The sequence below is a fragment of the Schistocerca serialis genome, chromosome 3 (assembly GCF_023864345.2).
Source record: "Schistocerca serialis cubense isolate TAMUIC-IGC-003099 chromosome 3, iqSchSeri2.2, whole genome shotgun sequence".
In the NCBI taxonomy this organism is placed as follows: domain Eukaryota; kingdom Metazoa; phylum Arthropoda; class Insecta; order Orthoptera; family Acrididae; genus Schistocerca; species Schistocerca serialis.
This window is the reverse complement of record NC_064640.1, coordinates 391,428,805-391,441,811: the sequence shown is the minus strand read 5'-3', so window position 1 is coordinate 391,441,811 and position 13,007 is coordinate 391,428,805. Positions and strand designations below refer to the sequence as shown.

The following is a 13,007-nucleotide window of genomic DNA, read 5'->3' as shown; positions in this document are numbered from 1 at the left end:
TCGAAATTCACACCAAATACATACATGCAGGTAACCCTGAATGTAAATAAATGTAATGTGCATTATGAAACTGAAGGATCCAAAATATTTTGATTACATGATCTACAGTCACTGGAATCAGTCAACATTGTCAAGCATTCAACAGTCTCTCTCCACAGAAATTTAACAACCACATACAAACCAGTCATGGGGAAGGCAGACGCCAGGCTCAGATTTACTGGTAGACTACTACAGAAGCATAATTAACACATGAAGAAACTTGCTTACACAATCCTCATTCAACCAGTTCTAGAGTATTGTCTGACTGTCTAGCATCCTTATGAATTTGGATTGAAGGAAGTATATACAAGAATCACAGGAAAAATGTACATTTCATCATGGGTATATTGGGTCAGTGTGAAAGTGTCACAGATTTGCTCAACAAGCTGCAGTAGGAGATGCTACAAATAAGGAGTTAATATCATGATGACCCTTGTTCACAAAATTCCGAGACACTGTGCTGCAAAATGAGTCAACGAACATATATCTAATGTAATAACCACAATGAAGAGTGTTGACAATCTTACTTTCTGTCAACCATCCACAAATGGAATAGTCTTTCTGTCAACCATCCACAAATGGAATAGGGTAAACTGTTTCTAGTACTGTGTCTACCCAGTGCCAAACACTTCGGTGACCCGTAGAGTGCAGATGAAGATGTACAGGTGACTGACATGTTTACCAAGTATGGCTGTTGTTTTAAGATAAAAAAGTTTAGGCAGTTCTCATAATGTGATATTAGACTTCATTTTCAAAGTATCACGAAAGTAGGCCTCATCAAACATCACTGCAAAGCAATGTAGTGGTTGACTAAGTGCTGTTCCTTGTCAGGAAAACACTTAATGATGAAAGTTTTTGCATAGAATTTCTGTAAAGTTTTCCAGCCAATATTCACAAATAACTCACAAAGTATTAACAAAGATGCACTTCTATATCAACTGATTAAGGAGCTGCAGTTATTTGTAGGAAATGCCAACAGTGAAGCAGCAGAGAAAATGCTAAGTTCATCTACAGGATAACGTCTACTTTATGTACACTTTCACAGTCTACTTGCAATTTGAGAAAGTTACATACAAAGTCATTTAGCACCTCTAGTGTGGAAACAAGCTACAAGCAAGTCTTGTACGCAGACACCAAACTTAAGATTTCTGCTTGGACGATTAACAACTTTGCACAGACATTTACTTCTTTAGGTTCATATTATTCATGTTTCAAAACTGTTTGACAGCACTGTCTTATCAACAGATTTACAATGCTACTGCTAGTATTAATAATCAAATTAATTTTCTCCATTTTCTAGTATAATTTTTTTACTATCATGTTAACAAAAGTATTTATAAAATGCTGAACACTTAAAAATCTGTGCAAAGCAACTGAGTGTTATACCTTGAAGAAATTCAATGAATCGCTCCAAGTCTGAAATCTGTGTTTTCAGTTGCATTACCAAATTTTCCTTCATCTTCAGTGGGTTAATAAGCTATAAAAGAAAATAAAACACGTGTTAGTTGCATGCTTAGATCTCAAACAAATCTGGCATGACTTACAATACACAGTTAAAGATTAATACAGACACAATTTAAGACAAAAGAGGAGTGATTTTTTTCTGAATTGCTGAGATAATACATTCAGAGCAAGCCTAGTGAACACAGAGAGAAAGAAAGAAAGAGAGAGAGAGAGAGAGAGAGAGAGCGGGGGGTGGGGGGTGCTCAAAATCTTAAGCTTTGGAATTGAAATTGTTACTACATCATAAGGCTGCAACAAATTAAAAGTTATAAACTTGGATACCAATTGTGCTGCAATTTCACATTTTTCAGTCCTCTTCCAATTCCTCTTGTTTCAGCAATTTGGGGGGTGTAAGTTTCTCTTCTAACTTAAATAATATTAATCTGGAATTAGTTACTTAATACATTATCTATACGTAAAATAAGGGAAAGGCAACCACTCACATCGGGATGACTGATATGTGGGGCATAGAAACATGTAACAGGAAACATTATTCACACAAGTGTTCAATCTCTTGATCTTTTTATAGAAAAGAACGAGAGCTTGAAAACTAGTGTGAATACTGTTTCCTGTTATGTGATTGTATGCTCCACACATCAGTCCCCTATAGGTGAGTAGTTGCCTTTCCCTGGTTTTATGTATTGCTCCATCCAGGAATTTCCATTAGGTATTTATATACATTGTCTGTGTTAAGTTAATCCATTATATGATAACCCTTTCCAAAGGACTTAATGATTAAGGGCCACAATATGAGTTAATAAGCATTAATATAAGAGAGAAAGACATGGCAGTTTTCATGCTAATATGACAGACATTGAGTATGGCCTATATTCACACAAACCCCATATGTATTTTGCACCAGATACCATTAATCACCCATTTCTTAAGAGATATAATGAATATTGCTTTGAGACAAATTTAAAAAAAAATTTAAAGTATTTCCAGACTTCAAAATATAAATATTACAGAATTGCTTGTTGAATATTCCATGTCTAGTTTATATAAATGAAAGTAGACAAAATTTCTGGAAGCTATTACAGAGTCCACAGTTGTCGACACAAAAATTCATCCACAAATTTATGCCCATGTTGAGTTAAAGTAACAGAAATACAAGTCACGTACTTCTTGAATAGATAAAATTTATGTTTGCAGAGAAGTTTAAGATGCAGTTTACAGTAAATGTCACTGAATATCTCCTAGAGATATATATGATGATAAGAAAATGTTATAAAAATCAGAGGGTGGTAAGAAATAGAAAAAAGTTAAAAAGGGGAAAGAATTATCTTAATGGATAGCAATGCTCTATATTAGGCATATGTTCATGTGTATACAGTCCACTCACAAACTAGTTATTTTCTACCAAGCACTAACAATAAGTTATCATTAACAAATTAATAAAGCTGGATTTAAACACCATTCCACACACACTGACACCCAACACCAATAAAAACATACATGCAACAGAACTTTATTTGTCTTCAGCTGAAATTTCAGCTGCGATAAACACAATTTTCAACCAAGCATTCAGTCCCTTGACAGAAAAACATCAAATCATTGTTGAAACTAATTAAGAGTTTCTACCACTATTTTGAAACCACATACATTCATCTTTGTACCAAGATTATCAATGCATACTAGTATAGTAGCCCTCAAAGTGGAGAGAGCCTATTTAGTTCCCGATGGCAGAAGAAATTTTCATCGTCGCTATGCGCCTATACAGTTCCTAACCACCAATGTACACGCATGCATTCGACTGTTGCCTGATAAACCTTGGCATAACTTTTTCTGAACTACGTATACACAACAAGGCCTTTAGGAGTCTTGTTGAAAATCTGTAAGAATTAGTGGACTGAGGCACGAGGACTGAAACCTTGGCAGCAGCATCATGCCCTGCATTTCTATCCATGAATGGAAGAAATGGTTGCCATGTTGCTGAAAAGGTGTAGATTATTAATAGATTTTATGAAGTACAGGAAAGCCTGCAGTCCAGACTTCATTATTTAAGTCCACTTTTACAATATTTTAATGGAGCATACACACATGTTGTGTTTGAAGGAACTGCCGCGAGACAAAAGTAGTGACCCCCAAGAGTATGCAATGAGGTATGGAATGGAGGTTGTTCTATATGTCCCTTTAGCTACCTTTATTTCCTTGAGGTCTACAGATTTAAACATCTTCATGTTTGCAGGTCTTGCTGAATCATACATAACAGATCCAAAGTCAAGACAAGATGTGATATATGCTTACCAGAATTGCAAGAGACCTGTCATAACTGTTCCCATAATTTCTTTGTTTTGTTTTCTTTTAGGGCACAAAAACAACTAGGATCATATGCACCCATGTCAGAACAGTGGAACACGAAGACAAAGAGAGGAGTTAAAAACAACTTCACGTTAATCTCCATCGACAGAGGAGAAGACAGCTAAAAACTGGGATGTGGAGAAAGGTCTATGAAATACACCATAGAGAAACAGAGGTCCTGAATTAAAAATGTATTGGCCTTTGTCACACTGCTATGACGGATAAAAAGTAAAATGTGGTCGATAGCCCACGCATCGTTCACTAAAACGGCCAATAACTCCGACGGCAAACACACACGAGAACATACGTGGTAAAAAAAAAAGGGCATTCGGTCAGGAAATGGCAGACCGTCAGAGGTTGAGCACAATGAGCACAAAGTGGTGGGGGAGCACCATTTAACAAATGGCAATGGCTAACAATAAACAGTGCCTGATATGTAACCCATCTAAAATAATCTCCTCACAGTGAGAGGGCCAAGAGGAGGTCATCCAACCCGCTGGGAGAGGCTTAATAACCCAGAACTTGTTCGCATGACAGGGAACCAGAGGTGATGCCAAAGTAACATCACCTACTGACTGGTGGCAACACAGAGATGATCAGAGGGAATGTAAGAATTAGTGGACTCAGGCACGAGGACTGCAACCTTGGCAGCAGCATCAACAGCCTCGTTGCCCGTCAGACCAACATGACTAGGAACCCACATAGACATCACAGTGGCTCCATCAAGAGTGAACAAGTGGCAGTTTTCCTGAACCCGTTGCATTAAGGGATGGGCAGTGTATAGCACACAGAGGCTTTGAAGGGCAATCAGAGAGTCAGAGCAGATGACACAATTGAAAAGCCTATGTTGCCAAATGCACTGTGTGGCCTGATACAGGGTGAAGAGCTCTGCTGTAAATACTGAGCAATGTTCCAGAAACTGATACCAAAAATCATCGGTGCCAATGACGAAGGCATACCTGACACCATGGTCAGTCTGAGAGCCATCAGTGTACACAAAGGTACCATCATGAAGTTCCATGCAGAGGTCGTGAAACTGAAGGTGATAGAGTGAGGCTGTAGTAGTGTCCTTAGGAAGTGAATGAAGCCAAGATGAACACAGGGTGCCATACGTAGCCAAGGTAGTGAAGGGTTCACACCCACCAGAAAAGTTGCAGGTAGCCTGAATTTAAGCTGCCGGAGCAAGAGCCAAAAGCGAACTCTGGGAAGTAACAGAGAAGAGAGATGTGTCATCAAAGAAGAGGCACAGGGGGGATGGCCACACATGGCAGACAATCGGCTAGGATATCTGCTGAGGAGAAAGTCACAATGGTAGGACAGCAGTAGTTTGGCAGCTTCTGCATACAGACTCTCAACTGGGCTAGTGTAAAAGGCACCAGTGGCCAAACGGATGCCATGAGGGTGGAAAGTATTGAGACGGCATAAGAGGGACATATGTGCCAATGCATAAACACAACACCCGTAGTCTAGTTTCGAACAGGCAAGGGACCAGTACAAATAAAGGAGGGTGGTTCGATCTGCTCCCTAGGAAGTACCACTGATGACATGTAGGATACTGAGGAACCGCATACAGTGGGCTGCCAGGTAAGACATGTGGGAGGACCAAGAAAGTTTTCTATCGAGCATGAGCCCTAGGAATTTCATAGTTTCAATGAACAGAAGAGCAACACGCCCAAGATGTAAAGACAGTGGAAGAAACCAATTGTGCCGCCAAAAATTCATACAAATGGTTTTGTCTGTGGAAGATTGAAAGCTACTGTTGATGCTCCATGAGTGAAGGTGATCAAGACATTGCTAAAGACACCACTCAATGAGACAAGTTCACGGAGAACTATAATACGCGGCAAAATCGTCAACGAAAAGGGAGCCTGAGATGCCTGGTGGGAGACAGCCCATTATAGGGTTAATGGTGATAGCAAAGAGGATAACACTCAGAAGGGAATCCTGAGGTAGACCGTTTTCTTGGATAAAGGTGTCCGACAAGGCAGAACTCACACATACCCTGAAAACTCAGTCTTTTAAAAATTCTTGAAGGAAATTAGGCATGCAGCGTCTAGAGTGTACAGAGGATATCAGTACTCCAGCAGCTGTTGCAGGCAGAGAATACCAGTACTCCAGCAGGTGTTTTAGGCTTTCTCCAAATTGAAAAACATGGCCACAGTCTGGTATTTACACATAAAACAATTCATGACATGGGATGAGATAGTCAACTGCAGAATGTCATGCTTGGAATCCACACTGTACAGTGGTTAGTATATGGTGCGACTCAAACCACCATACCAGCCAGGCATGAATCATACGTTCCATCACCTTGCAAACACATCTGGTGAGAGAAATGGGGCGTTAGCTAGAAGGAAAGTGTTCATCCTTACTGGGCTTAGGTATGGGTATGACAGTGTGTTCACACCAGTGTCTGGGAAATGTATCCTCTGCCCAGATGCGGTTGTACGTACGAAGCAGAAAGTGCTTGCCCACAAGAGACAGGGGCTGAAACATCTGAATGTGAACATCGTCTGGCCCTGGGGCAGAGCATCGGGATGAAGTGAGAGCACGATTTAGCTCCCTCATAGTAAAGGTAGCATTGTAGCACTCACAATGCTAAGAAGAGATGGCTAGTGCCCTAGTTCCTCTGCTCGTTTCCAATGGAGAAAGGCAGGGTGACAGTGGGAGGAGCTCGAAAAGTTCAAAAAATGGCGGCCCAAGGTGTTGGACATAGCAATAAGGTCCACTATGACATTGTCTGCTACTGTCAGGCTGGAAATTGGGGAATGGATCTTGGCCCCAGAGAGCCGTCGGAAGTTGGCCCACACGATGGGAGAGGGAGTGGAGCTGTTAAAATTCCTACTGAATGAAATCCAGCTAGCTTTTCTGCTATCCCGAAGAATGCGATGACATTGAGCATGCAACTGTTTATAATGGATGCAGTTTGCCATCATAGGATGACATTTAAAAACATGTAGAGCCTGTCTCCGTGTCATGGCATACCTCAGTCCACCAAGGGACTGGGATACGGCGTGGAAAAGAGGAAGTGTGAGGAATGGAACATTCTGCAGTGCTAAGGATAATTTGTAAGATATTCTACCTGGTCATCACAACTGGGGAAATGTTGTCATCAAAGGTTGCCATGTAGGAGTAAAGTCTCCAGTAGGCCATAGTAAACTGCCATTTGGGTGTGCACGTAGGTGGGGTAGGAGTCCGCAGATGGATAGCACATGGGAAATGGTTGCTTGAGTTGTGTCAGAGAGAACGGACCACTCGAGACAATGGGCAAGCTGGGTAGTATAGAAGAATATATGTAAATGGGAATAGGTGTGCATGGAGTCTGAAAGGGATGTGTGCGCTCCTGTGTTAAGGCAGACGAGATTAAGTTGATTGAGAAGGTCAGCTAAAAGGGCACCTCTCGGTCAGGTTCTGAGAGAACCCCAAAGGGGATGGTGTGCATCAAGGTCACTGAGCAGCAGAAAGGGGTTAGGTAGCTGCCCAATAAACTGGAGGAAGTCTGCCCTGCTGACATCAAATGGCAGAGGGATGTACATGGTAGAAAGGTAAAAGGTCAAGTCAGGAAGGAAAAGGTGAACTGCAACAGCTTGAAGGTAGGTATTCAGGGAGATGGGGTGACTATGAACATGATCCCGTATGAGCAGCATGTCTCCCTCATTTTGAGGGCTTGAGTGACTTACACATTGTCATAGAAGCAGATATCCTCAGAGTAGTGAAGCAATTTAAATCACTCAATAACAGCAAGTCTCCTGCTCCAGGCTGTGTACCAATTACAATCCTTTCAGAGTATGCTGATACAACAGCACTGCACTTAACAATCATATACAACTGCTCGCTTGACAAAAGATCTGTACCCAAAGCCTGGAAAGTCGCACAGGTCACACCAATATTTACGAAAGTGTAGTAGGAGTAATCCACTGAATTACAGGCCCATATCATTAACATTAATATGCAGCAGGATTCTGGAACATATTGTGTGTTCAAACATTACGAATTACCCTGAACAGAATGGTCTATTGACACACAGTCAACACGGATTTAGAACACATTGTTCTTGTGAAACACAACTAGCTCTTTACACACATGAAGTGTTGAGTGCTATTGACAAGGGATTTCAAATTGATTCCATACTTCTAGATTCCCAAAAAGCTTTTGACACTGTACTACTCAAGTGGCTTCTGGTGAAATTGCATGCTTATGGAAAATTGTCTCAGTTATGTGACTGGATTCGTGATTTCCTGCCAGAGAGGTGGTAATTGACGGAAAGTCATCGAGTAAAACAGGAGTGATTTCTGGCGTTCCCCAAGATAGTGTTATAGGCTCTCTGCTGTTCCTTATCTATATAAATGATTTAGGAGACAATCTGAGCAGCTGTCTTAGATTGTTTGCAGATGATGATGATGTTTATCATCTAGTAAACTCACCAGAAGAACAAAACAAATTGCAAAATGATTTAGAAAACACATGTGATGCTGCGAAAATTAGCAACTGACCCTAAATAATGAGAAGTGCGAGGTCATCCACATGAGTACTAAAAGGAATCCGTTAAACTTCGGTTACACAACAAATCAGTCTAATTTAAAGGCCATAAAGTCAACTAAAAATCTAGGAATTACAATTGTGAACAATTTGAATTGGGAATAACACATACAAAGTGTTGTGGGGAAGGTAGACCAAAGACTGTGTTTTATCAGCAGAACATTTAGAAAATATAACAGATCTACTAAAGAGAATGCCTACACTATGCTTGTCCATCCACTTTTCGAGTACTTCTGCATGATCTGGGATCCTTACCAGATAGAATTAACGGAGTACATAGAGAAAGTTCAATGAAGAGCAGCAACTTTTGTATTATCGTGAAATAGGGGAGAGAGTGTCATGGACATGATACAGGATTTGGGATGGACACCATTAAAATGCAGACATTTGTCGCTGCGATGGAATCTTCTCACAAAATTTCAATCACCAACTTTCTCCTCTGAATACGAAAATATTTTGTTGACGCCAACTTACATAGGGAGAAATGCTCATCATAATAAAATAAGGTCTTCTTCCCCAAAAGAAACATCATCATCTTCCCTTCACGAAAAACTGGATACTCCCTCATCCACCCTGAGTAGTTTATGCATGTATGAGGTCAATTTACAGAATTTAGAGTTATGTCAGTGAAGTTATGAATCAAGGTTTTAAATTTTAGTTGAAATGTTTTAAAAAATACATGACTGGCTAAAAGGCTTGCAATGCTGTTTACTAACAGTAGTACTGTTTGAATGGAGATCACTCCTGGCATTCAGTTCTCCAGTACTTGGTCTATGAAATTGGAACAATAGTGACCAGCAACTGAGCAAATGCATGATAGAGTTCGCCACGGAAACTTTCTTATCTTACCAGTAGACCTTTGTACTCTTCCATTTTTAAGAGGAGGTTGCAGATGAGTGCAATGAGAGAATTATTTTCAACTACTTGTTCATCTTTATTTCTTTGTAGCTCATGACAATAATCAAAGTTGCTTTTGTGTCACCAACGGACTACAATAATCATTGCCAAGTTTGGCAGTTTCATAAACATCTTCATATCCCCTTCCAAAACCTACCGGGAAACGGGACATCAGCCACAGTCAACACTTAAGACAGGTACACCAAAGTAAGTCACTGTTTTATTTGAAAATAATTAGTTAATAGTATTCTCACATAATCAGAACTGAACTTTCAACCTGCAGCAAAGTGTACACTATTACTATACTTTTGCTAAAAACGTCTGTCAGGCTAGAGCTTTAACCAGAACTTTTAGCTTTGGTGGGAAGTGGAACTACCAACTGAGCCACCCACATCATACTTTTTGGCATGTAATGACACCTGCATGAGGCCATGCACAGTACTTGGATGATCCAGTTGATGGAGACTTATTCACGAAAGACAAAGATCAAAACTTAAGTCCAGGTCAGGCACACACATTTAATCTGTGAGGAAGTTCAATTTTATTTTTCTTTCTACATTTCCAAATATGAAATTACAGATTGAGTCTCATCTTCCATACAATGTACCTTTATCTCATGTAAAACAAGGGAAAGGCAACCACTCATCTACAGCAGACAGATGTGCAGAGCATAGAAACACACAGTGGGAAAAACTATTCACAATCACTTTTGAGCTCTTGTTCTTTGTAGTAAAAGTATACAATTCACACAAACAACCACACAGATGTATATGTCTGCATCATGCTCCCATGGCTACGGAGAGGCTGATAATTGATTACCAATTATTGAAAGCTGTTGGCTGAACTGTAGGGGGTGGGGAGGGGAAAGGAGAAACCCAAGAGGGGGTAGTGGGAAAGAGACATGACTTTCAACAGATGACTCAGCAGCTGAACAATATGAAATGAGTACCAAGGGTAGAGAATAAAAATGAGAGAGAGAGAGAGAGAGAGAGAGAGAGAGAGAAATGCCAGCAGGGGAGAGAAGAAGAGTGGTGGGAGAAGGTAGTACATGATCTTGATGGGAAAGCAGTGGTGTGCATAGAATAGAGAAGAGAAAAAGTAAGATGAGTCAGTGGGAAACAGCTAAGCGGACATTGGTGGAGGCTTGTCCACAGAAGGCAAAGATCATAACTTAAGAGCAAGAGCTCAAAAGCAAGTCTGAACAGTGTTTCCTGTAACAGATTTCTAAGCTACACACATCAGTTCGCTATGGGTGAGTGGTTGCCTTTCCTTTATTTTATGCATTGTTCAATCCAGGAATTTCAATTATTGTCCTCTCTCTTCCTTTCCATACCTCTGTCCTTTGACTGTATTTCTTTACTTATCTACAGTACCTGCCATTAAAATGCACACCAGGCACTATCTGTTGTGCCCACCGCTTTAATGGCCCATCAAATGAAATAGTGTCATACTACAACTGCCTGCTCTCACAGTGACGGCCCCTATTTGAATATTTAATTTTAGTGGTGTTTTAAACATACACCCCATTACCACCCCACAAAGCAAACCAATACACCCCACTACCGAGTCCTGCCCAACCTGGCTCTTAGGCAATTGCACATGTTTATTTACAATAGTGCATATTTTTTACTGCCACGAGTCAGTTTGCAATTGAATATATTTATTTTTGAGCATGCTTGCTACTCCCTGCTTCTTTAAAACATTTTCTCACCTTCCCTTTAACTTCCTACATAGCTCTCTATATAGTACCTAACATTTACATCTGTTGTAATGCCTTGACCATGAGTTTTCACTTTCTTACTTTCAACTTTTTTTTTCCAGTCACTCCTTTTTTTTCTTTCAACCATCCAGCCGCAAATCCCTACACATTCTACCGTCACCAATTCCGAAAATTCTACTTTGCCTTTGTAAAACTTCAATCACACATCCTTTATCTGAAATTCTGTCTGATCCTCACCAATATGGTCCTTCGTAATCAAATAATACAAGCTGAAACCATACTTGATAGCCTCTACTCCTTTTGCAAAATCCTTTTACTCTCATCACACCTTCCTGCATGCTATCGCTGCAACAGAAATTCTTGCCTTTCAAACAGCTGGAACAGCATTCCCAATAATATATGAGAAAGCTGTCCTATCTGCTTCTGTCTTATGCCCATATGGGATTATCTACAGCCAAAAAATTCTTATCTGTCTGATCCAACCCCCCCCCCCCCCCCCAACCATTCATAAGTTCCACCTTCCACACCCCCAAAAACTTGCTCCACCCTTCACGAAACATACTGCTCTGGAAAAACCCATCCCAAAACACTGTTGTCAACTTTTCTGCCAAACTTCTGACCCCTGCAGAAGTCTCAGTACTTTCTAAAGGCCTTACCTTTAACCCCAAACCAAAGTTCAAACATGCTGGACTTGTGAAGGACCTTCTTTCCCATACTTTTTTTCTGCAGTGGAAATATTTATTTCTTCATCACACCCCAACTTTGAACAGCCAACCAAATCGCACATAGAACCTTATTTAAAACAACTCCAACCTCCCTCCAGCTGCGATCCTCCTCCCCTTCCAACCAGTCATCCTCTTTTAATCTTTCACTGATTCCTTACATCTAACCTGGCCTCACATTCTATTCCTAAATTCCTCCCCAGTGAGACCAACATCACTCCTATGGAATACACAACCTGAAAGCCAATCCAGATCTTATCATCCTCCCGACAGACAAAGGCCCCATCGCAGTGGTCATGAATCATAGAGACTATGTGGTTGAAGATCTCCGACATCTCTGCATACAAACCTTACATCCTGATCCATCCCAGAAGTCCAACATGACCTCCAACAGCTCCCCAAGGCCTTAGATCCATTCCAAAGCCTGACACTTGAGTCCATCTCCTTCCTCACAAGAGCAACTCCAGCACTCCTACCTTTAACCTACTCCCTGAACTCCACAAACTCAACCCCACAGGTCTCCCTACTGATCATCCCATTGTGGCTGGATACAATGCTCCCACAAAATTATCATCTGCATTTGTTGAACACCACCTCCAAGCAATTGCCCGTAACTTCCCATCCTACAGTCAAGACACCACTCACTTCCTTCACTGCTTCTCCACAGTCCAATTATCACTAAACTCCTTGTTGCTTACTGTGGACATGATGTCCTCATATACCAACAGTCCCTGCATCCATGGTCTTGCAGCCATGGAACACGACCTTTCCCAGGGTCTTCCTAATACCAAACCCATGGCCTCTCTCCTGAACTTAGCCAATCACATCCTGACACACAATTATTTCACATTTAAAAGCCAAATCTATAAACAAATCCATGGTACTGCCATGGGTGCTTGTATGGCACCATCTTATACCAGCTTCTTTATGGGCATCACCAGTGTGAACACCTAAAACCCCTTGCCTGGTTCAGTTTCATTGATGATGTTTTCATGGTCTTGATTCCTAGCAATGACGACAACCTTAGCCCTTTCCGTCATACCCTCAATGCCTACTTCCAAATCCACTTCACCTGGTCCTTCTCAACTCAATGAGCCAATTCCCTAGATATAGCTCTCCACCTCTCAGATGGCTCTATAAATATGTCTGTCCTATCAAGCACACCAGCTACCAACAGTACCTCCACTCTGACAGTAGTCATCTGTTCCATGACAAAGTCACTTCTTTACAGTCTTGCCACCTGTTGATGCTGCATCTGCAGTGGAAAACAGGAGTTGTGGAAAATA

The 13,007-nt window shown here is 40.9% G+C and overlaps 1 protein-coding gene across 1 annotated transcript in view; it reads right to left on the bottom strand.

Moving 5' to 3' along the window:
- Window positions 1-13,007, bottom strand: part of LOC126470238 (RUN domain-containing protein 1) — a 169,993-nt gene that overhangs the window by 95,803 nt on the left and 61,183 nt on the right. The window contains exon 6 of the mRNA XM_050097939.1: window positions 1,426-1,516. Within this exon, the coding sequence (XP_049953896.1) occupies window positions 1,426-1,516 (91 nt within the window). The remainder of the gene's footprint in view (window positions 1-1,425; window positions 1,517-13,007) is intronic.